Source organism: Dermacentor silvarum, chromosome 4 (genome assembly GCF_013339745.2).
Source record: "Dermacentor silvarum isolate Dsil-2018 chromosome 4, BIME_Dsil_1.4, whole genome shotgun sequence".
Lineage (NCBI taxonomy): Eukaryota > Metazoa > Arthropoda > Arachnida > Ixodida > Ixodidae > Dermacentor > Dermacentor silvarum.
Genome location: NC_051157.2, coordinates 29,225,770 through 29,251,295, shown reverse-complemented (window position 1 = coordinate 29,251,295; position 25,526 = coordinate 29,225,770). Strand labels below are relative to the sequence as shown.

General features: G+C 39.7%; 1 protein-coding gene across 3 annotated transcripts in view; it reads left to right on the top strand.

The window, feature by feature from the left end:
- The first annotated feature begins 673 nt into the window (after window positions 1-673).
- The window catches only part of LOC119449688 (sister chromatid cohesion protein PDS5 homolog B), a 37,118-nt gene continuing 12,265 nt past the window's right edge, over window positions 674-25,526 (top strand). Inside the window, exons 1-13 of one of the 3 annotated variants that reach the window (XM_049665386.1) lie at window positions 674-762; window positions 3,330-3,425; window positions 5,178-5,384; window positions 7,377-7,463; window positions 9,060-9,160; window positions 11,618-11,735; window positions 12,434-12,514; window positions 13,952-14,098; window positions 16,153-16,268; window positions 18,101-18,192; window positions 19,684-19,829; window positions 23,424-23,566; window positions 24,310-24,536. In XM_049665386.1, coding sequence (XP_049521343.1) covers window positions 757-762; window positions 3,330-3,425; window positions 5,178-5,384; window positions 7,377-7,463; window positions 9,060-9,160; window positions 11,618-11,735; window positions 12,434-12,514; window positions 13,952-14,098; window positions 16,153-16,268; window positions 18,101-18,192; window positions 19,684-19,829; window positions 23,424-23,566; window positions 24,310-24,536 — 1,567 coding nt within the window. In that variant the 5' untranslated portion in view covers window positions 674-756. Of the gene's footprint in view, window positions 763-786; window positions 1,058-3,329; window positions 3,426-5,177; window positions 5,385-7,376; window positions 7,464-9,059; window positions 9,161-11,617; window positions 11,736-12,433; window positions 12,515-13,951; window positions 14,099-16,152; window positions 16,269-18,100; window positions 18,193-19,683; window positions 19,830-23,423; window positions 23,567-24,309; window positions 24,537-25,526 lie in introns of those variants that run through there. The other 2 variants (XM_037712920.2, XM_049665387.1) reach the window with 2 other exon arrangements.

Here is a 25,526-nt window from a genome sequence, read left to right as displayed (position 1 = left end):
TGAATTTTTACTTACTGAGAAAGTCGCTATATATATATATATATATTACTTGTAGAAAAGTGTAGCTCCCTCTAACTACACGAAACCATTTTTTATAGCTGTAGTGTAGCATGAAAACTACACTTTCTACACTGCGGTTTGCAGCAGACGACAAACAAGCAGGCTGGCGTTGCAAACGCATGGCGCCATTTTGTCTGCGACTGTCGGCGCTGATATAGCGACGATAGTGAATATTCGCTGCAAAGACGGTAATGAAATGCTGGCGTGACCATGTGTCACAGAGAAAGATGCGCTAATCTTCCAAGAAAATAAAAATATCCTACTCACGGATGGTGCGGGCTGTTTCAGACTCTTCGACAGGTTGTCTTCGTGCACTGCGCATTCGCGATATATTTCGCTGCAGTTTGTCTAGATTTGTTGGTGAAAGGAAACTCCTACATGGGCGTTTAGTTTCAGGCAACAACATATACGCAGCCAGTAAGTGCGACTTCAGGCGAAGTGCGCAGTAAAACGCTTTTCGTCTGCTGATGCAGAAGACGACGCGCATTCTGCTCTGATCGGCTACAGCCTAGCGAGCCAAGTGCAGCACACGACGTCATAGCCTCTGCCCGGCACTACACTACACTACACACGAAGTGTAGGTTAAAAAAAAAAAAAAAAAATTGCGCTAATGCTACAGTGTGTGCGATCTCGAAGGCCATAGCAAGATGCGTTCAAGGCTTTAGTAGTCAGCTGACGTACCGAGAGAGGACGTTCATGAAGGTATGGCTGCCCATTATGAACTTTTTAAGAATGTAAAAAGCCATTTCTTTTCCTGACTTTATGCCATTTCACGTTATCTGCCACAATGCCGCAGTTTATAGCTTCAGACAGACGCATATGTTCTTCATTCAGTCATATCTCTACCTGTCTCTACATTCAGCGCACTCGTGTCTTCACGGTGTATGCGCAGTGGTGCTAGCTAGCAGTTTCGCTTTTGCGCTTACCGACAAGTTCGCTGTACCGGCAGTATCACCAGTGTTCTGTGGTATCACCAGTATCACACTTGGAGCTGCACGTAAGTAACTGGAACACCTAGAACTACAGCATGCGGTTACGGTGCTTTGCGGCAGAAGCACTCATAGCTTCCTATGCACGTTCTCCTGCAAGTGCGAGAGCGCGCGTGCGTTGTGGAAGTGAAAGCGTTGGAAGGGAGAAAAGTCGAGCCGCACAGAGCGCGCACGCCCTCGCTGGCACTTCCTCTTTCTTTTGGTGTACTTGCTGCCGCGCGAAGCACAGAAGTGCGGAACGAAAGGTAAAAAAGGAATAAGGAATAGCAAGAGAACGACAAACACGAGCGCTGACCACCAACTGAATAACACCATGAACTTAAACCAACTCGCCCACATCGCTATCTTCTCTCTCAAGAGCGGATACATTTCTTTGGCTTGCCCGTTTTCGTTGTCGAAGGTTGGTGTTTGGGCCATATCCATGGTTAGACGTTCGTCATCGATTAATAATCTTTTTTTTATAATTATTATTAGCACTTAAAAAGAGAGAAAAGAGGGAGGGGGGGGGGTAGAGGAGTAAAGAGAAAGAGGGAAATCGCCCCGGGTGGCAAGGGCCCGCAATTATGCCCCGCAATCGAGTTGCGGGGCGTGTTCGTTGCTTGCAGACTTGTACACGTTACAGAAGAAAAGTAACCGAGTGCGATTACAATTGTAATTGATTACAGTAACCAATTAATTACTGCCCCACGAAATTAATTGCGCAATTACTAAAAAGTAATTGATTGCATTAAAGTTACTTTCCTCCGTACCTAGCTTTATTAACATTGCACAAATAAAAGTAGATTAGTGTAACGATGCCGGCTTGGCTCTTTCAATATCGAGTCCTCTGCAGCCCGCCACAAATTGTTTATCTTTAGTAAGAATTGCTTTTCAAAATTTTCTTCCACTATCTTTTCTTGTTTCCTTAATTTGTGAAGACATCTTCAGCAACATTGAAAGCTCGCTCGATGTGCCAACTGGAGAGAAGGGCTGTGTTGTAACGTATGAACATCTTGCCCACAGAGTGTGCATGTTTACCAATTGTTGCGTTCCTCGGGTCTGAGTCCTCTGCTAAGCACAGCCCTTCAGAAGCACAGCTTCCGATAAGACCACTGAAAAACTGAAAAATCGTCCATAGTTGATTTTCTGGTGTCGAGGTCCGAAGTGACCATCGCTATTGAGCCATATATATAGAAAAGCTATTTCGATTTGTTGGCAAACATGTGGTGGACCTCCACCCGGCGCCCTTCACTATAGCCATTTAGACTTAAACAATTGATTGTAAAAGACGCCAGCAAATGTTCACATTCCTTGAAAAGGTGGCCAAATCTGTAATGTAATTTAATATAAAGCTGTATATTATTCATCTCTAATAAAAATGTCAATGTGTTACAATCGCCAAAATAGCTGTGTATGATCGAGTCATATATATGTCAAACAGATAAAAACACATGTGTTAAGAAGACTTCAACGGCTCTTAGCACCTATAAAGGCCACTTTTAAACACTTCAAGGAGAGAGAGATTTATTATGATAGAAGATCAGAGATTGGACCTTTGATAGAGGTGTGCAAATCTGCAAGCCCGCCATGCTCAGGTGATCGAGGCATAGCTGCAGTACACTGATTGTGGGAAGGAGATAGTCCATGTACAGGTTTTCATTCCTTTAGACGCTGTAGTTCCCAGCAAACTTAAGTACTCAAAGCTGTATCGTCTGTTTTAGCTTGTTTCATCAAGAATGTAACTGGTTACATGTAATTGGTTACTGAAAAAGTAGCTGAATTACAGCTATCATTACCGAGTAAACAAAGTAATCATTAAATTAAAAAATTGCCAATAAAGGTAATTGATTACAAGTAATTACCTACTTGTAATTAGTTACATACAAGTCTGGTTGCTTGAGACACACATGCTACAGATGGGCTGGTTAACAGCTCTGTTCTCTATGGAATTACGCAATGAAACAAACGCTACCTGAATATTCTCACTGCGACGAATAGACACTGTCAGGTGTACCATTTCTTTCAAAAGCAAATACCTTTCTTTAATCGCTCGGTTATCGCTTACATTGACAATCATTGCATCAATGGTTTCTGCAAATTACTTCTTTCTCTTTTTTTTTTTTTTACGTTGGGTGTAAGATATATTTTGGCAAGCCAAGCTGTATATAAAATCGAAGAAGCCGTACTTCATTTTCTAGGTCAATAGTCGGCTTTTGATAATGAATTAGATGTCACACCCATCTCCTGCCACAATGTGCATTTATATATATATATATATATATATAACCTTTCTTGTTTCAGCCCAAATGTGTGGCCAGCCTGAAAATGAATTTCCCGCCTTATGTGGAGGCCTTCGACAGCACTTCAGACACAGAATTCATTGAAGCACAGCTGAGGGTCTGTAAAGTTATGTTTACATTACACTAGCCTTCTTACACTGCCTGCATGTGCCAAATATGGACTTTAAGATAATAACTTAGCTTTATTTGTCTCAAATCATGTCTCTAATTTTTAGTATATCAAGCATTCTTATACTGATTCAATGTTCCTACACTGAATGTACCGATTGCACATACTTGAATTGATTCTGGGTTTTGTAATTCTGTACTAGCAAACTTGCCATTGAATGTAGTTTATAGCAAAAAAAATTGATGGCTTATCTGCCATTTGCATTTTTTCAGCCTTTTCATAAGACACATGTGCTTCACCAAAGCACAGAATATACCAAAAAGCACTCAACCTATTGTAATTAATTATTGCTATCGGTACATGTTCCACTGCTGAATCTGGATTGATAAAAAGGAGAAATGCTTTCAATAGCTGTTGAACAAAAATATTGCACGCTATGCTGTAATACCAGTGCCTTAATCGTATCCATTTCTTTAATTGAGGCTTATTTAGTGATACATATCTTCAGTATAATTCATAAATAAAGATAGGAGTGCAAAGCATGCAAGCACAGTACTAACACAGCAGGGAGACCAAAACTCACAGCATTACCAAGACTTATCAGAATGTTATTAGCTTGTATTTGCTGTTTTTTCATTTGCACTCGCCAGCTGGGTATAAACTAGCTTACATTGCCATTTCCTTACCAATATCGATCCATCACTGTCTCCTGTTTGCTGCAAAACATACTGCCCCTGCTATAGCTTCATCAATTTGTGCAATGAGGTACAAGCTCATTTGTGGTATTAATTATTAAAAAGAAAAATTCAGAGCCCTTCCACTACAGTGAAGATGGAAGCCAGCGAAGCTGTGACTGTGGTGGGTCTGCTATAGTGAATATTGCTATAGCGAATTTATATAATCATTATTGACTATATTGATCATCTTCATCATGTTCGTCAAAAAGCAAGGACACCAGCGTCTTAGTTTCATCCGGCACGATGGCCAAGTAGTGCGTTTGCTGTGCCAAGTCCGCCCCATCATCATAGACTAGCGTATGAGCCACAGCCTTTATAGCCGTGGCACACTGCACGACATCTTCAGGATCCTGACGTGAGGATCCCGGAAGATGCGGTTAAACGAATGTCCACTCCATAGCGAATCCAACGGGCAACTGCTGATAACAGCACTAGCACGATCTCTACGTCATGAGACAAAGGGGCCCAACGATTGGTGGGACGTGCCGCTGCCGACTATCGCGACACTTGTGAAAGAGGCATCGGCAGTGGTGAGGGGTATAACAATTCGCCATCCATCATCCGTTTTGACACCTGTGCTAAAGCACAACTGGTGGGAAACCGCCACACACGTGGAGCCTAACCAACATGCACATGTAGCTAAAGCAAATGTTGATGATAGTTTTTTTTTTTTCTTTCTACACACAGACACGATCCTGGGGAACCTAGCCCTTAACAGCTTCGCTGTAAAAGTAGTAGTCCCGTAGTAGTGTCTCTCAGATTTTCCAGATTCAAGTTCTGGCCTAGGTGATAATTTTTTTTCATTACACCCAAGAGCTGATGATATGAAGTGCACGTACCCACAGGCTTTGCTTTTTCAGCAGTGCTGTTGCCAAACCAGTTAGGTCTGTCAAACTTTTGAGGCACATAAGGTGTCTCTTGCTGCTCATCCATATGCACATGTGCATTTGCAAGCACTGCAATTATGGCAATGAAAAGAACAATGCTTCTCTGTTCTTTCCAGGCATGCCTGTACCAGTGCAAGCAGCTGGAATTGGATAGTAATGCTGGTGAACAGCAGTTGTGGATCAACGACCTTGCGCAGTTGCTCAGCCACACTGGCTTCCTGTCACACCAAAGCCATTCAGTCCGACTGATGACGGCACATTGCCATGTCTATATCATGCTGTCAACAATCAACAATGTACCATACAGTTGCAGCAGCCTCGTGGTAAGTTGCGGCTACAACTTCTGCTGCTAAACCATTTTGCCATTTTTCATCTTACTTGCATTTTTCATAAGGTTGTTGTGCTAATCCACACTGATGTCTGAAGTCAAGAGATAGAAACAGAGCAGTGTGGATTAGAAAACTAGCGTTGGTGAATTATATTCTAGTTAAGAGACCCGCCGTGGTTGCTGAGTGGCTATGGTGTTGGGCTGCTGAGCACGAGGTCGCCGGATCGAATCCTGGCCACGGCGGCCAGCATTTTGATGGGGGCGAAATGCGAAAACACCCGTGTACTTAGATTTAGGTGCACGTTAAAGAACCGCAGGTGGTCCAAATTTTCGGAGTCCCCCACTACGGCGTGCCTCATAATCAGATCGTGGTTTTGGCATGTAAAAAACCATAATTAATTATTATTCTAGTTAAGAGTAAAAATAAGCAAACTAGAGCAGGTCATGTAGTGGAATTGGGCAGGTCATGTAATGCGTGGAAGAAATAAGCAGTGGTCCATCACGTGCAGCAGAATGGTTGCCAAAAGAAGTAAAAGTACTTAAGGGTTACTGAGAACATTAGAACATTCACAGAAATAGGATGAGATCACTTGCTTGGGGAGACACCTTAAAATTTGTCCATCTATAAATTTAAAATAGGCTGCCTGCTTAAGAACGCAATTCCAGTGACTACATGAACATCAGTAAATTGTAACTGCTAGCACTATAGACAATGACGCCAGTCTCCACCTCCTCCTGTTCATATAAACTGAGCACCACAACCTTCAGAGAAGTCCATCACACACATTAAGTCATTTCCAAAAACATGTTCACATTTCAGTGCACCTGATTTCTGACAGTTGTCCACACACAAAGAAAAGCAAGCAGTTCATATGCTTGCTTTCTTTAACTTTCAAACCACACTACTCCAGTAGATAAGTCTAAACAGATCAAAGTATAACATCTTAACCCTGTAATGCCCAAACACAGTTCCACATCAAGGAAAAGTGGAATAAATTGACATTCATTTCTTGGGGGGCCATGAAAAGTACATATACTAAGTAGGAAAAAAAAAAAGAAATGTTTTTCAAGTATAACTTGATTACTGTACTAATTAATTAATTAGCAAATGGTTTGTTACACTGTCCACTGCTGAAACTTCACTCCAGCCTATTAAAAATGCAACTATGGGTTTTGTATTAGGTTTCCCATACTTCAATCAGCATTTTGAAGCATCAAACTCAGCGTAGCATGTATGATATTGTTACGTTGTGCATTACAGTGTTAAACTTGGTGCAGCGCATGTTCTACAAATGCGAACATATGTCATGCATTACATGTCATGCATTACATGTCATGCATTACTAGTCACGAGGCAACCGGCACCATGCTATAGCTTCTTTAATGTCATGTGAAGTTTATATTGTTTCAATCATTTTCATTTCCTTTATTGCACCAAGTGGCCAGTGCATGTGAAAGCAGTGTGCTGTGGTGTGAACATGCCACCACTACTTGTGCTGTGATCCCGGCATAAACAGTGCCCAGCGGAATTTGTGAGGTGATGAATAAAGGCTAAAGGAATGGATTAGGAAAAGAAGTGTCACAAAATGTGGCCCCAGGTCAACTTTCCTGCCTATACTCCACCTCACTGATTCCTTGAAGCTTCACAGAAGCATTAGTAGCACACATTAGCCCCAGCTGTCATTACTGACTGGCTGACGCAACCCTTAGCATTCGCAGCACTTGACAGAGTACGGTTCTGCACATTCAAATAATTGCCAACGGGGTCATTTACATATAAGGCTTGCATGCTTAAAACTGTTTGTCATCTCTGTGGTTACTTAGGGTATTTCTTAATTTTTTTACCTTATGATTTTCTACTACAATATTTTCTATTGGTCTTTACTCAGCCGACTGTTTAATTTATCGATTACAGTTGTGTGATAATGTGCTTTTAGCAATTTTCGCTCACATGTTTCTTAGGATTATGAAACATTTGATATTTCAGGATGTGCTGCAATCGCTGGTGGATCAGCTCGCCTTGCTGCGCAATCCATCAAGTTCAGTATATGGAGAGCGCCTTGAAATGTTCCAGGCAAGTTCAAGTGCTTGAAAATTGAGCACGGTAAAATGTTCAAGACAAATGTTCAATGCCAAGGTTTCTGTACATCAGCAATTTCAATACAAATATGTAACTCTTGATTTCCAAATACATGTAATACTAGATTGCAAGATAGCCGGGCTGTAAGGCTCGCAGTGAGCTGCACACGAAACATCAAAAGCTCCTTTATGCTCTGCTGTGTCCACATCTACTCAAAGATACACATTGTGCACTAAAGCTCAAAGTGAATTTCCTCAAGGTGGGGAGGCACAAGCTGCGATAGAGCAATGTTTTGCAATATAGTTATTTATAGTTATTTACAATATACAGTTACTTTTGTGCTTGAATGCATAAAATGGTGCTTTGTTAAAGAAGTAAGTGGAACAACAGTGTATTTTTACCACAAGCTGCGATAGAGCAATGTTTTGCAATATAGTTATTTACAGTTATTTACAATATACAGTTACTTTTGTGCTTGAATGCATAAAATGGTGCTTTGTTAAAGAAGTAGTGGAACAACAGTGTATTTTTACCATAAGTTCGATGACGCATATCTTGTAACTGGTGCCACTCTCAGAATTTGTTATAACTGGATGTGCCTCACAAACGCAGTGGCTACAATTAGTAAAAATCAATATATGTTGTAAAGTAATTAGCTATAACTTAATTAGTCAAATTTTTTCAATTATTTGATCATGCATTTTAAGCAAAGCAATGGAAGGGGCTAGTTGGTGAATGTTCATGATTACGTTGCGCTGAGTGTTACACTGGCAAAAAAGATGACAAAGAAGGGAAGAAAGATGCCGACGAACGAAGTGCTTCGTCCGTTCGTATCCTTCTTCCCTTCTTCATCATCTTTTTTGCCAGTGTAACACTCAGCGAAACATAATCATGAACATGCATTTTAACTTATCATGCAAGTAATCCCACCTCTTCAAGAAATCAAGAACTAAAATTGGGCTATCTGTCAAAGGTGATTTTTAAAATTGTGTATCGTCTAAAAAAAGCACCTGATATGTACATACGTGTTAGCAAATAATGGGAAGTTGTTAGTCAGTCCCTGCGTGTGTCCTATGTCTTCCTTTCATCCACATCTATAATGCTGCTTCACCATTCCTAATGAAGTGAACAAAATGCATGAAAGTATGAGTATCACAAATCTTTAGTTGTTATTGACCTGGCTTGATGCCTGTACTCTTTATGCTTTGGCAGGAAAAAAAAAGTAATGTACCCAAGGTGTTCCCAGCATTACTTTTGAATGGGCCACATGCACTATGAAGTCGTATTAGTTCGCAAAGGTTGGGCTTAAAGAAATGCACTGGAAAGGTTGCCTTTACAGTTTGTGCTTCCTTATGCACACTTATGCAGTAAAGAAATTAACTACCTTTTCACAACTTTCTCATGACCTGAACATTCTCTGAGCATCTGCACATTTTGTCGTTAAAATGCTGCGTTCTAATGCATCCTTTCATATTTTTGTGGCTCCTGTGCAAAAATAGGGAACTATGGCTTGTATGCTGAGTGCTTATGCTGTATTATTTATATAATAATGCACTAGGTGTTCTTTATTTTGTATTTTTCCATTTTCAGACAATAGGCCATGGAAGATTGTTCATTCGTATGCATCCAAAAGTGCTGCAGTTTGGTGCTATTGTTTACAACCTGTTGGTTGTCCTCTATGATGTCGTCAGGTAAAGCATCTAAATATATTTTGACCAATGCAATTTACAGAAGAAAGCATGAGTCTAGTTCCACTAGGTTGGGCATTGTGCATGTCATGACCAATGTGAATATGCTTCTTAAGAATGTTAGTACAGTAGGCTCATGCTAAGAAAAACCTGGTTAAGCCATATTTTCATATATGAGGAGCAAGCTATTTGTGAACATTTGGTTGGTTTCTTGGAAAAATTCGCTTTACACTAACGTCTAATGTGGTTAAGCTGAACTTTTGGAGTTGCCAGCGCCTGCACTTAACTCACTGAGAACCCATCGTAGTAGCTCAGTGTCTATGGCATTGTGTTGCCAAGCTTGAGGGCGCAGGTTTAATCTCGGCCTTGGCCGCACTTTGATAGGGAAAAATGCAAAAACGCTCGTGTACATAGATTTAGGCGCACATGATGCCCTGATCACATCGGTGAATTTTTTTTTTAGCAATGTGAGAGCCCTGAAGAATTATTGAGTAAGCTATGTGAAATGGCAGCTTTTGTGACAGTGCACAGATTTGCATGATGTCAACAAGCAACAATTACTTAATAGCTTAAGCATATAAAGCAACGTTTTGTATCATGCAAATCAATAAACTTCTCTTTTGACGCCTGCCTTATAGTTTTAATGCTGTTTCATCATTATTTTATGATGGGAGTATTTGGGTGCACCAGAAATAGTCGATCATGAGTTTTGTGATTTACATCTGTTAAGACGAACTTCTGATGAAACAGATTGTCACGGTCCCTTCGAGTTTCACGTTAATGGGAGTCTACTGTGATGTTGCCGTTAACATTACTAAAGTATTTTCCTGAGTAGCTGCCTAACTGAAAAATATCAGCGACAAACACTTTAGGTTCCAATTTCGTTCTATTGGTGAGCCTGGAAGTCCATCACCTTTGCTCATGAGCGTACTTCACATGTTCTCATTGTCTACAATAGTGGTAATAAAGTCAAAATAGCACTCCACGGGAAAAACAAAGACTAGTAGAGATGTTCACTACAACACTGTGAGAAAAAAAAAAAGTAAAGCATTGTTGATTTCAGCAAAAAGTTCATAATTGTGTAATGATCACTTATTTATATAGTGTATTTACCTGTATATATGTTTATATGTATATATACTAATTTCTTAAACAATAGCTTATCTTCCAACTGCAACTGCTTGTACGTCTGATACGACCTCAGCTAGAGTCTAAAGTACAGCATGTGGCAGACAAGACGGACAAGAGTAGGCACACAGCACTGACTTCCAAAAAATTTATCTGCCGTCTTATCTGCCTCATGCTGTACCTACAGTCATGAAGCAACAATAAGCCCAACTTTCACACCCAGCTAGTCATGTAAAGAGAGGGAAGAGAGGGGAGAAATTTAGTTTAGAAGGACAGAGTGGTCAGTTTGAAATAGACACCTCCAGCCTGCTAATCTGCACTGAGGGAAGGGAATGGGAGAGAAATTCGCATAGGTTTCAGAAGTTCAGTTGGCTTTGGTTATGTACAGCAAGCAGCTATGAATATCAACTAACCTCATTTACCTTGTTGCTCGTTTATGACTAAGCCACACAGTCCCTCTCTCTCTCTTTTATTTCAGTGAAGGATTGCTAAGAAAGAATGTTGTTTTATATTTTTATATTGGTGCTCTAAGACCTGTGTTGTATGTGATTTCAAGGAGTGTTTTGTAGTAATCTGTTGTATTGTCTGGCATTATCACTTTGCACAGACTGGTCATTCATGCACACTGAGGCAAGGGGCCAAGGACTGAGGGACCTGCAAGAAGTGTTAGAGGTTTTGACTGGTGGAGAGAAAGTGCACAGTGTGCAGCAAAGATGGCTGCTAGCTATTAAGGAAGAAAGGCAGGGAGGTTAATGGAGCAGTATTGCTCTAGTCAGCCTCTACATTGCTGTGTCAAAAGAAAAGGGGGACTGGCTAATGTAGAAGAGAATGAAAAAGTGATAGTGAATTAAGCACTTATAGATTTATGCAGAGTAGCTGAGTTTTGAGTGAAGGGGAGAGTAGTCAGTAAATGGAATGTTAGTAAAGGTGAACTAGACACCTTACCATAACATTAGGCTGGAAGCTGCAGCTGCAGCATCAGAACTCTACCATTATTTTAATAAATTCTGTTACTGCTCTAATATACAGGCTCACTTCAGTAATTTCTAGTACTAGTAGTACATGTTCTTGTTTTCTTAGTACTGGTGTTTGTCACAGCTGATTCACTCCAACTGTGAGACAAGCATTTCTGTGGTAATTTTCTTAATTATCTTTGATACTGTGACATTAAAAAAAAAAAGCTTATGAGATGGAGGAAGTCATGCTGTAATATTATATACATTTTTGGGCCGGTTGCTGGGCAGGATGACTTGGAGAGCACTGATACATGCAATAATGATAAATGGTTTGTGTGGGACTTCGTCAAATCCACTGTGTGCTGTCCCTCTGCAGCCGCAACATTGGCCTCATTTCTGAAGTCTGGCAGTTTCTCTCGCCAATACTGAATAACCTTGAGTCACCAGAAAAGACAGTGGACTTCATCTTTGCACACCTAATTCCACCTTTAAAGGTAGGAGCTGCAGGTAGTCTTCTTGCTTCTTCCTTTTTTTTTTCTCTCTTGTGCACAGCAAATTCATTCTGTGAAGTTGGCAGTTAAGTTCAATCACAGATGTTATACCTGTGGCCAATGAATATTGTCCAACAAAAGCATTTCCACTTTTTATCAAATCCCACAGTTTTAGTGATTGGGGACGTTGACATAAACACATGTGGCTGTATTTTCGAATTATCCATTTCATTTTTCGCCCTTTTCACTCTTCATGATTGACTCTGAAATTTTGTAAGACACTGGCCATGGTATTGTTTGGACAGTCTGCCTTGCATTGTTTTTGTTTCTTTCTGTGTTTTGTAGTTATGTATATATATTTGTGTTTCTGCATTTAGCCCCACTGTCAAATCACTTGCAGCAGAAGTTGAAAAGCTCTTTAGAACATTTATTGGCAGCTTATAGCTTGTGTTCTCATGCATTAGTTAAGTATTTGTAATATGATGTTACTGTAAGACAACTCAGTGCTGTCAAAATAGTTAACATCTCTAAATAATCTTCACAGTTTTCCGGAATATTCGTTTATGTATCACTTAATGATTATATGGCCAAAGAAATTTCAGTGAACTGCTTTTGATTACTGCTGCTAATTTGTTATTTGTGTGTTTTTTGTTTTTTGTTTTTTTCACTTGTCTGTGAATATGGGATCGATGGTGCCCAAGAAAAAGGAGCCATTCTGCTACACTGTTTCAAAAGAACTGGTGCGCAATGCATCTCCGTCACTGCAGGCGACTGTGGACAAGGTGAGCAATTAGTTGTTTGTATTAAATTTATTACCCTGTTTTAGACTGAAGCTTTACTTCAGACCTTGTCTGTTCAATATAGAGAATGTGAGACATGTTATGTTCAAACATAGAGCACAAAATGCTCTCATTTGGCTATATTGTTGTATTGCCCTGACTGGAAATTTGCTACATTTAAAATAAAATGTAAATTTTAGTAACTGTAGGCAGCAGACTCTTTATTGAGGCCATCACTATCCTGAAAACAATTTTTATTAATCTAGGACATATTCAGAAGCTAAAGCACGAAGTTTACAATGTCGTAATTATGCTGTAAAATAATATAAAGAAAGTTTATAAACAATTTATATCGGGACGTGTAATTGTGCAATGAATTGCTCTTAAATTTACCACAGTTTTGTAAACAAAACTTTTGATAAACTTGCATGCACAAAGTAACAATTTCGCTTAAAATGTAAATTAATTAGATTTGTTCACTCCAGGCACCCTAATAAAATAATAATAGATGCAGTTTACAAAACTGTGATATCTATTATTGGTGTGGAGTTACAAAATTGCAAATTTTTTTCAATCTTTCCTACGTTTATTAATGTTTAAAAAGTTTTGTAAAATAATTGAGGTCCTAAATTTAAAAAGAAAACACAAAAAAATAACATGCTATCCGCAGTTTACAAGCATGTGCTTCCTGTGCACTTCTTTCAAACACTTTAAGTTGCTTTATAATTAATTATCGAGAAAGTATTTTGATGAACGCAAGAACGCAGAGCGACAGCGCTGGTTTTACATCGTGGTATACTGGAGCACTGTCTCCCCGCGTGATTATACAGGTTTGAGTAGGTATTGCTTGAGATTGCACATAATGCACAGTATCGGGGTGGGGGAGAGGAATGTAAAACACCTATTTGTTGTGCATGTCAGTTTCAGCACTTAAGCAAATTAAATTGATTGTATGTCTCGATCGGCCGGCGCTGCAACAGACCCAAGCAGCACCCCACCATTGAGCCAAACAGGCCCAAGGCTAAGTAGGTGGGCGAGTTGGTACGTGATCAACTCAAGTACATGTTCAGTAATGTATGAACATTACTGTTATCCACCATTCTCCTTGTGCCAGGCTGCATGCCATCATTGGTGTGCAGCCTTATGTAGTGGTGGTACCATTTCTTTCCATCATTTTCGGTGGCTGTGCAAATGTCAGCAAACATCCATTTGCATGCATGAAAATGCATATAGGGTTTTTATCCTTCAACCAACATGCAAATATATCTTGCACAGTAAACAAACTAAAGATTGCTAAGGAACCTTTTATTGATATCTCAGTGCACGTGTCAATGCTGCTGGAGTAGACATTAATAAGAGATCCATGTCTTTCAAGATAAAGTAATTAAAGGAAATTAATTTGTAGCATAGCTGTGACTACTGCACATGATGGTTGTGCAGCTGCTGCAAGGCTATGTGTGCAAGCCTGTGCATACGGATTCTGATTCTGTATCCATGGATACATCAGTCGGCCTCCTTCATGAAGTGATCCGTGTCTGCCCTATGGCCGCCTCACTTGCCTTCTGCCAACTTGCTCGGATGACTGAGGTGACAGAACCATTCCTTTATATACATGTTGCATCATTATTGTTGTTGCTGTGACTACATTCGCCTTGAGACAGACAGCTACAAGGGCTAGGGTGACTTTCGTTCATGACCCCCATCTTTTGTTTAGATATGTGCCGTTTAGATATGTGCAAATACTACATTACAGTACATTATTAAATAAATTCCTTAAATATATGCAAGTCGTACATTATCATAGTTTGTTATGTACATAACGTACATTTGAATACAGGTTGTAAGCCATAGTATATTAATGACTAACATAGTTGGCATTAGTTATTTGTGCTTGACTTAAGTGCAGATAGTAATTTTAAAATGTGTTGAAGCATTAACCATTATAACAGTGAAAATAAGTATCAGTGCTGCCTGAAACCTCTCACTTAACTGCCTTTCTGCATCAAAGTAAGTGATAGAAATGTAATTTGAAAATGTTAATTCATGCATAAGGTATTGAATTACATAAGAAAGGTCTTGTTTCTTTCTTTCAATTTTGAAGGTCATATGCGAAATAAAGTTCATTAGCTCCACCAGCACGCTAAAAGGCAAGCCTAGTATGTATTATTAGGTCATGTTGTCTTCATGCATGTTACAAGATGCTGGTGAGCAGTAAATTTAATTATGTGCAGTAAATTTGAAATACCAGACATGAGGTTTGGTATTTTATAGCTGCTATGAGATCTCCACTCAATTTACTTAATCTGGCCTTCGTCTTTGTGTGACAAATATACTGTATAACTGCAATCAGGATTGGCCCAGCACACTGCCTATCAAGTGCACTGTGTCAGAAGAGATTAGATTATTTAAGTTGTATCTGGTTTTAGCATTCTAAAGAAGGTTTATTTTATATGCTAGTTCTGATTTTGATTACCGCTGCCAGTGGGGCACTGCTGTCATTTGATGGTGACATTCCACAGCTTGGATGTTAAATGTGCCACATGCAACAGGCCTTGTTCTGAATACTTGGCTAGTATCCCACTCTCATTCCACTGAAATTGGCTGGCTTCTTAAAGACAGTTCTGCATACTAACCTGGTGCCATGCACTTCAATCACCACGAACTGAGGCCCCCTCATGGTATTGCAGCTTGCTGAAGTAGCCCACTAATTCATGCTGAGTGAAAAAAAGAAACTGAAAAGGAAGAACAGGATGGAACCTTGTTTAGGCATAAATTGGAACCAAGGAAAAGAAGAGAGAAAACTTCATAAGCGACAGGTCTCCTAATTTTTGTAAAATATTGCTGTCAATGCTTTGCACTTTGGCAAAAGTGAATTTTTGTTTTGTGTGCTTGTGGAAGGGGTTGGGGGGTGCTTCCACTAAATTTTAGTCTGCATCTTCTAAACACTCTTCATAGAGCACACACTAGCTTGCAGACACTCCCAGTACTTCAACTCTTGCTTATGGATTATGAAATTCCTTGCAAATGTCGGTGGTGTGGTGTGATGTGTGGTTACTGTGGGGCTCCTCTTCTTCTTTGCTTATGTCTGTTGTAAAGAACTTAGAAGTGTTCAATTTTTACAGTGATAGCACTCGGGTTCATGTACAGCTTTGGTGATGTTGATGCATGAAAAATGGTGAAGTGTTGAAAGGGAAGCTTTTGCCTCATGTGGCACAGCAATTCATAGATAGCCTTGTCTTCCTAAGCTGACTGTTCTGCAGACTAAATTTGCATATTTGTAGCAGCAGGGCCCCTTGTTTTGAAATCTGTAAGATGGAAAAACTTTAAACTCAGTGCACCTTCAGGCATAGCTTAAGATTCTGTTCACCACCTATGTCAGGTGTCATTGCCTATAAAACAGCTTAACTTCCTGGTGGACAGTGCTGTCTTACCTGGTCGTTGGGCTCTTTAATTATCATCACTTCCATGATGGTTTCATGTGAGGCGCTCACGCCAGCCCCATACAGCAAGCGCAAATGATGTCTTGCTGAATTTGTATGTAAACACAGTTCCTGAGGAGCATGTGCTCAGCTCCTGCATCATCGGTTCGTGCGCAGTACACAAGGCTTCGTAACTTTCTGTGTTTGCATTTTTACATTCAGTCTCAGGACGCTGATGAACGGCTTTTAGCTGTGGAGTCACTGTCCTACTTGGCATCACGAAAATCGCTCAGCATGGCTCCTGGTGGCAGGTACATGTGCCAATTATACTTAAAAAGGTGAGAATGCATGCCTTTATTGATATTAAAGGGCTTCAGTGGTTTCACTAGCAACTGCATGTCTCACTCATTTTTGAATAATTGAGAATTTTGGTGCTAGTAATGTGGAAGGCTAGGGAAACCAATAAGCATTGCATGGCCTTCTCAGACCCAACAAAATCAAGCAGTCTTATTGTCAACCAGTCTGTTACAAACCTAAAAACTACTTCCTTGATCAGATGGCACAAGCACCTGCTCACATCAGCACCTCCCGCTAGTGCAAGTTTCATTAAAATTCAATAATGTCATCTTTGTTTGACTAGTTTATACCTTCAATATCTAGACTGAATCATTTAAAGACCATAGTTTTATGCTAATTTTTGCTTTGTATTGTCTTAATGATTTTGGCGCAAGCCAAAAGAAAACCTTTTTCCTCTTCTTCTGAGAGTTATTTGTTGCTTCTATTGCTATTAGCTCCTGAAACAAGGCAGGCCCCACGCTATCTTCATCATGAACATTGCTGGCATTTTCATTTTCTTACCTATTCTGCATCAACAATGGTTCTAAGCAAAAGTATAGCTCGTACAAACAATACATTTTGCCGCCAAATTTGTTGTTCTTTTGTGAGGAAACATATCTACTGTACTCCACAAAACAACCCATAACCGTATGCTGTATTATACATGATACAACAATTAATGCTTGCCTTGAATAACCAGCCAAATGTATTTCTCGATTGAAGCATCACAGTAGGCTAATAACGAGTAAGTAAACACCCCGATATATTTTGTGTGCTGTTTTCAAGTGTATAAACTGTGGAAATAACCTATTTATTCTCAAACTTTTTGCACATTGTGTGAGGAGCTGCCGCCAAACATATTTTTAAAGAAAAATAACTCAGACATTGTTTCCAGCGCTGAATTTGCTATGTATTTCATTGCTAAAGAGGACAACACTCTGGGTGAATATGTAGGATTTCTTTTTGATTCTGTTATGGTAGAAGAAGTTGTTCTATGCATATCATATATGATACATCATGCGTTAAGGGGTTAACATCACTTGGCACTTGCTTGCGTTTGAAATGTACTGCACATTTATTTTTCATTGTCAGTGATGATGCAGTGGTACGTTTTGCATAATTGTATGAGTCTTCTCGTAAACTGGTGCCAGAAAATTTAATTCACATACGCTTGAGATGTAGTTTCAGCTGCATCTAGCTTTATGTTACATTAGAAAATATTAGCTTATCATTTCATGTTTAACGTTGGAAAGGAAGCAACACGTGGTCCACAGGGGTGGATGCAGAGGCTGACAAAGATCATCTCCATGTATTTAAAAACTTTACTTCTTTGAATGTCCTTAAGCCAGTGCATTTGGTCATGTTACAAAGTATTAGTAACGTAACCATGAATTGTGAAAATAATGTTTTTCAGTCAAGAACTGTACTTCTAAAATGTTTAGTCCGCCATTCTGAAAGTCTTGGCGTGACTGAAAAACTGGGCAAGCTGGTAAAAAATTAGTGCACCGCAACATGTAACTGCATTACACATCGCACAATAAGAGGGATGACCACACATTATTTGACATGACTGTGCCTTACTGCATCGTATTGTATACGTTTTCACAATACGACACATCAATATATTTTTCTGCAGTGAAATAATTAAACAAGATCAGAAACTGAAACAGTCGCTTTGTGGATACACAATTTCTGGGAGATCTGAACATTGTGCAGGCCACGTAAATCTGTACAGTTGGTGACACAGTAGTTGAACACCATACTACTGTAATATCGTCGTTGTATGATATTGAAGTATTTTCAAGTTTGCCTGGTGAACTTTTCTTTTTCTCAGGTGCACCGACAGCTCCCCTCGCATCCAAGAAGCATGTTTGAAGCATTCATCAAGCTTCCTGTGTTGTCCTGAATTTGCTGAAGATGTGCTTGGTATGCACAGTTTACTCATTATGCCGTTGATTAAACACAGCTCTGGCATTATATGTTTGGCAAGGTGGTGAGAGCAGGCCATGCAGAAAAAGTTTCTTTTTGCTACTTGTAACTTGTATCGGACGTCCAAAAATTGTTTTTGACTTCAAAGACTATGCTGTTGTGCCTTTGTGTATCATGTGCAAGCATTTACAATTTTGTCGTAAAATTCCCAATTTATACAGGTCATTTAGAGTTGTCATATTTATATGAATAATCTTGCTATTTTTCATTTGAGCCCATTTTAGAACAAAACTGATTGCAAATTAAGGAATAAACAGTTGCCGACAGATATTTTGCAGCACCTGGTCTTTTGGACCCACTCGATTATTCGTTACTACCCAATGCAGCAGCATGCTCTCATAGAACTGATGTATAACAACAAGCAAAATTTCAGCAACTGCTACTTGAATATTTAATAAATAAACTTGAACACTTCAATTTCTGGTGACTTCAAAGCCAAGTGCCTGTTAACAATATCCCTACAAAAAAGTCTGCAATATTAAAAAATTAGTGCTCACTATCCTGAATAATAAGACAAATTTTAGTATTCTTCCCTAAATTTTAGTATTTCTTGGCTTCAACTGTAGTGTTTTTTAAGGTTGGCAGGTGTGTGTATGTACATGCAAATTAGCCATCAGTTTTAACAAACTACCATATTTAAATGTTGCAGCAAATGATCTGCTAAAGCTGATAGGTCCTTTTGCTGGTAGTTGACTGTCAGTAACAAAACACTCTTACTGCCCTAATGCTTGTCCCAGTGCACTGTCTACAGCAGTGGCTTGAGTTATCAAGGAACGCTATGTATCGTTAAATAAACAAATAGAAATGCACTTACATTTTATGAAATATTAATATTGTCACATTAGTTTTATATATGTAATACATAGCTTAACCAAGACTGCACTTGTGTCAGCTTATCGACAGAGGAGAGTGGTGTGGCACCCACATACCAGTCATAAGCACGCCCGTTGAAGTAGAGAGGATTGCCAATTGTTGTCAAACATTGCCACAGTGTCGGCACATCTTGAATGACATCATTCTTTTTCATTCAAGCCCTAAGCAAAAAATAAAGCTGCATAACTTATTGTGTCTGTGAGAACAAAGATATGAAATGATATATTTGCATACAGAATAATATATGGTAGCAAGAAAATGTATCTCCCGGAAAATCTTGGAATATGGGATCTACAAAGTAATATCAAGCTCCACCTCCCTTATTGTTGTTTGCAATGCACTGGAGGCCATAATATTTTCCACTGCCAGTAGAAAATGTGTAATTGAAAAAAATGTGTCAATTGTACGATAATGCAGACTGTTTCAAAGTTCAAGAAACAAATGAGGATCTTCTTTCTTCTTTTTTTTTTCTTTCTTGTGGTTCCAGGAAGATGCAGATATTTTCTTTGTTATATCCACACTATAGCAGTTGGTTTCATTTCATGTGTGTTTCAGAGGCTTTAACACAAATACAGGCAAGCTGTGGGATCACGGTGAGGCAGATCGTTATCACATCAGTCACAAAGGCTGCTCTGAAGGACTCTGCTATCATCACAGACAAACTGATTGCCCTCCTCACAGCTAACACTCACTATGCCTCCGTAAGTAACCTTTATTAATGCCTTTCAGAGTTTTTTTATCCTAACTGTCCTCTCTGTCTCCTCACTTCCAGTGGTAAGTTAGCCAAAGCTACTGCAGGCCTGGTTAATGTTCCTGACCACTTCTTGCCCATTCTCTCTCCTTCAAACTGCCTTCTCTGTCACATGACTTGTGACCTTTCCTTCCTGCAAGAGCGTTTTAGGCACCACGCTATACTCCATTGTGTGTTTCATTAGCAACACCGTTTCCTCTGCTTCCATGAAACAGAAAAGAGAGCTTTGCCAGCTTCTGTCTTGCTAAACAGGTCGGTCTCAAAGTCAGCCGTGAGAAGCTGTGCTGTCATCGCGGTAAATAAATTTTATGGCGAAGCTTTCCATGTTTCATACCCCAACTTTGCAGCTGCCGGCTGCAGTCTTGCACGTTGAGCCTTGAAGAGTCGGGGCTCTGATTGGTGCTGACATGTCTGCAGTGTTGAAGGGCCCCAAGTATACATCGACTGAGGTGTTTCCCAGTGAAAAAGTGTCCGACTTGGTCATGCGTTCCATGCTTGCAAATGGTCACTAAAAAAGAACAGTGTTCTTTACGAACACCAAAGAAAGATTCGCTTAAACTGATTGTTACAGTATGTGGGACCAGCATAATTTTTTCTAACACTCATATAGGTGGTTACTTTACTTAACTCTTTATAGACAAATGTTGCCTACAGACAGCAAACCAAAAAAAAATTCTTTTTCTTGCAGTTTCAGTTTTGAGCATGGAGTTTTGGCTTAACATCTTTGACTGACACTGAATTATAGGCAGCAAGCATGATTTGTTGGATCAGAGCAGGAACACAGGACAAGGATGAAGTCTGGTGTGCGACTTGCTTCCTTTTGAAATCACGGTCAGCGAGAAAAGACCGACACAAAATCTCCTGCTGTGGTAGTATCACGTAGGTAATGTAGAGGAAATGCAATGTACACCATCATTTCACATCTGACAAGAACTGTGTGTACAATTACCACACAAAGCCATAGGTGGCATGAGGCAAAGCTCACATTTAGTGTTCTGGCTGGTGTTGCCCACCACATGCAACAAACTTATTGCTGAAACTATTTCCACAAAATAGTTTTTCTTTGTGCGGAGCATTCTTATTCATGAAAAATAAACTATTTCGTGAAAAATAAGCATTTCCTTCAGATAATATTATGTCTCATTCATAATGAGCTCAGATGGAATAGTGAGAGATAAGAGAGCGTGTTTCTTCTCTTCATTTTGAATTATCTCCACTTTTATAGTTCTTTTGAGACTTCTTTACAAGCCAAGTATTACGAGAGCCTTGCTCTGTTCCTGCATGCACATCAACAGCAGTGATTTTGCTTACGTCCTCTGTAGTGGAACTAAGATTCATGTTGAGGGCAAGGTTAAGAAACAAGTCAAAAAGTACTTTTATGCAACCACTTCAAGCGCACATATTGCCTGCTTTTTCGTGACTTGTGCACCCTGTTTGCGAGTTCATACCTGCCAACCTGTGCCATTTTAAAATTACCAAAAAGCTTGGGACGTATTCTGAAATGTTCCACTTCGGCGATATTTCGCTTTTCGCTTTCAGGTGCGTGCTGATTGGCTGTTTTAGCAAAATTGAATGAGCTAATTGGCTGGTTGAGCCCGACGTCATTCAATTTTTCTCAACCAGCCAATCAGTGCGCGCCTGTAAGCAAAAAGCGAAATATCGCCGAAGTGGAACGTTTCAGAATACGGCCCCTTGTAAACATGACAAGGGGGCCATGGGGAGGAATAGGACTGCGCTCACAATCTTTTGGTGCTTCACACACTTTTCAGAGGCTATCTATCTATCTATCTATCTATCTATCTATCTATCTATCTATCTATCTATCTATCTATCTATCTCTCTCTCTCTCTCTCTATCTCTGAGTGTGTGTGTGCACGCATGCATGTGCGTGCATGTGTGTGTAACCATTCTTCTGCCTAACTGGGTCACTGGGTAGTCAGTAGTCGAATGGTTAACGCACCAGGCTGCTGCACTGAAGTAACAGAGTTCGAAACCAACCATCGGATCAACTTGGGTCACTTAGTATGTGCCAATGTGTGCATATGTGCCTCTCTTCAATGAAGCTCTTTCATGCCTACGTAGGTCATTGTAGATGCGGGACTGGGTAAGCACCGCTGTTCGTAGAAGCTCTTTAACGCTGACTAGGACAACTAGGCATGTGTCATTCGGTCTGTGCAGGTCTGAGCCTCTTTGATGCCAACTTGGGTCACTGAGTGTGTGCCAGTAGGTGTGTGCCGCTCTTCAATGAATGTCTGTGATGCCAAACTGGTTAACTACTAGGTATGCGCCTCTGGGAATGTGTCGCCCTAAAGTGACGAAAAAAATCCCTTAAATTTCTCCAATGCCGAGTGGAATCGAACCCACGTCACAAGGGTTCCTCAAGAACAGCAACAGCTGGCGCACTTGCAGGCTGCGCCACAAATGCACTGGGTATGTGGCACTTTTCAATGAACGCCTTTCATGCCAATGTCATTACCGAGCTGCATCATGAATCAGTTTTTCAGTATTTCAGGTCAATCAGTATTTGCCACTGAGTGTGGCAAATACTTAACGTCTGAGACATTAAGCTTATGTGGGATACATGATCATTTACCTTTAGATGCAGCGCACAAGCAGCAGCAAACTTGGAGCAGCAGATACTGAAAAGAAACACATTGCTTTTAGATACAGTGACTTTTTCAGTGACTTTGCTGTTGCTGACTTCACATGCTTCAGGAACGTGTCAGAATAAACTTGCTCGAAGAAAGTACCTATCTAGTATATGGCACCTGTAAAGGGAGGGCCTCTTCAATAGAAAGAAAAGACTTCGTTGTAGAGGACAGACAAGGACTTTGAACAACAGAGACAGTGCATCAGCTTGTCTTCAGCTATATTTCCTATCTCCTGCACATGCAGCATGGCATGCGCGCTCCTCTCAACTTCTTCCTTCTTCTCTTCACACACTGCTATGTGGAGCAGATGACACTATCTGAAACATGCATTTCAATAATGTCTTCAGTTGCCACAAGAAGATGGCACAGGCACCACCACAGTTTCCTCTTTGCATGCATCATTTTCAATCTTGCACCACACTAGCTTTCAAGAGGTTTAAAACATTTTTGCGAACACAGTTTATTTTTCATTGAACTTGACACAACATTTGTAAAATCATAGAAAAAGCCCAAGTTTGTACAATAAAAAAATTTGGGTGAGTCAGCAGGTAGTATGTGGGTGTTTTGTGATGTCTAAATTTGAAGGAGTACTGTCTAAAACCAACTAACATGAATGAGATCTGTGTAGCCTTCACGTGAGAACTTAATGAATTGAAGATAATGGTAAAGTGTGCATTTCTTGTTATGTATATCTGTCAGTGACAGAATTGATAGAATGCAAAGCTTTAGCAGCCACTAAAGTTGTGAAAGAAAGCAAGTTATGTCGTTCTGTAAGTAAGCAATAATATTCTAGGGCAGTACTGTACATTTTTTCGGTGAAAAGTGTGTTAGGACTTAGTAGACAATACATGTGGTCTTGTTGTGCACTCATATAAACTGCTATTGTCTTTTAGTTCCAAGTTCGCCAGGAAGCCATTTCTTGCCTTGGCAAACTGTACAGGAGCATAGCAATGGACCGAGTGTGCCCTCGGAAGCTCATTTGTAAAATTGCCAATGTCATCCTGGAGGCATATCAGACTAAGAATACCTGTGACCGGTGAGCGAGTGCTTCTACTGCCTTCAAGACATATTGTACCACCCTTTCAATGACAAGAACAAAGAAAATGATGAAACACAGAAACAACTTTGAAGTTAGAATCAATTGAAATTAATGTTAAATTCAATGTAGGTTAAAGCCACTATGTGTATTAGAAATTGTTTGTTTGCATGATTTTCATTTGATTTGGGATTAATCTGCCTGGTTACAACATGCCATTGTAATGATCAGTTATTAGGGTTTCATGCTGTAATGCAAGGGGGAGGGGAGCATCACAACATCACAACCCTCTACACCACCATTTCATCATTATGGCATATTTGGGTAGTTGTTTCAGGGTGCTCCAGCAGCACTACAAAGGTTATATAATAGAGCGACTAAACATTATACCGCTAGTGTAAGCTGGCTCCATTAATGATAAAGAAGCAAGATCATCACTTCTATTCACAGTTATTCTGGTAATATACAGCTTTAAAGTTGTTTTTCAGCGCCTTTGTAGCACAGCCAGAGCACTTTCCACTAACCACTCGAATATGTCATTAGTAATGTACGCAGTTGCACATCTCATAGGTGTGGCAAGTGACCCTTCTCCCTTTAAACATCGATCACATGCAGTGCCCCTGACCTCATAAATACTATTGGTGTGAATAGATTTCATTGTATACAGCACATTTCTTAAACCTGCTCATGTTTCATGACGTCTTTTGTTTTATATCAAAACACAAATGTTTTTCTTGTTTCAGCATGGTTGTGGAGCAGACATACGCTCAGCATCTTGTACCATTATTGCTGTCAACTTCATACCGCATGGAGCTTCTATACACCCTCTACTGTAACCTCGAAGCAAAAGCACTGAGGTCATTTATGTGTCTGCATGAGAATGTGCAGCAAGCACAGTTAAAGCTTAGGAGCATTTTAGATCAAGTGTCAACAGTACTTACAAGCACACCCAGAAGCATTGGCTCTAGAGGTGAGAAAGACCTTTCACTGTATCAAGCTAGGAATTGGGTAAAATTTATCGAAGTTTATTCCCGTACGTGGCAACATATTAAATGGACAAAGGGGTCAGTCCTCACTTATCTTTTCTAACTCCTTTTGTGAGTATGTATTCATAACCGTGCCTTGAATATGAACCACTTGTTGTATGCCACACACCACAATGAGTGTCGCAAAATGAGAGTGACAAAAATTGGCTATAATCAGACCGAGTAATAAGTAGAGAATGGATAAGTTCATGACCAGGTAATTGAAAGGGTAGCTAAATTTTTCTATGCATTTAAAACATTATTTCCACATGTATACAGCGTAGTAATAACATATTTAAATCAGTTTTACACAAAGTGTAAACTGATTTTAGACATACCTAGTGTAAGAGGTGTTCCTAAAGAGTAATCTCACACTTGACCTCGTCTTTATGTCAGACTTCTATTGTCCCATTCAGGGAACAATAGTAGATAATGCATCAGAGATAGTGTACACTGAGATAGTGCATCAAAAGCAAAGGCACAGATTAAAAAAATCATATTTAGGACATGTGGCATACATCTTGAAACTCTTCTGAGCTTCCGTACAAAAGCCAAAATGTCTAATATTAGGAGTGTGTGAATCGTAATGCAGTCGAACCCGGATATATCGAACCCACATATAACAAATTATTGTGCATAACAAACACCAGTAAAATCCCGTTGAAAATTTTTGTATAAAATTTTTATTTTATATATCAAAATACCTATATATTGAACTTCTTTGTGATCCCCTTCAGATTCGATATATGTATCTGGGTTCGACTGTATTTGAAACCGAATCGAATATGAATTGAATAACCCCAGATGCGAATAGATTCTCATTGAATATAGAATAATTTTCTAATTGTTTTTGAATAATGAACAGCTGTTCTCACACTTATTATAAAACTAGTTGACATCCTAGTATTCTCAACGTTAACAAGTTTCTCTCAATA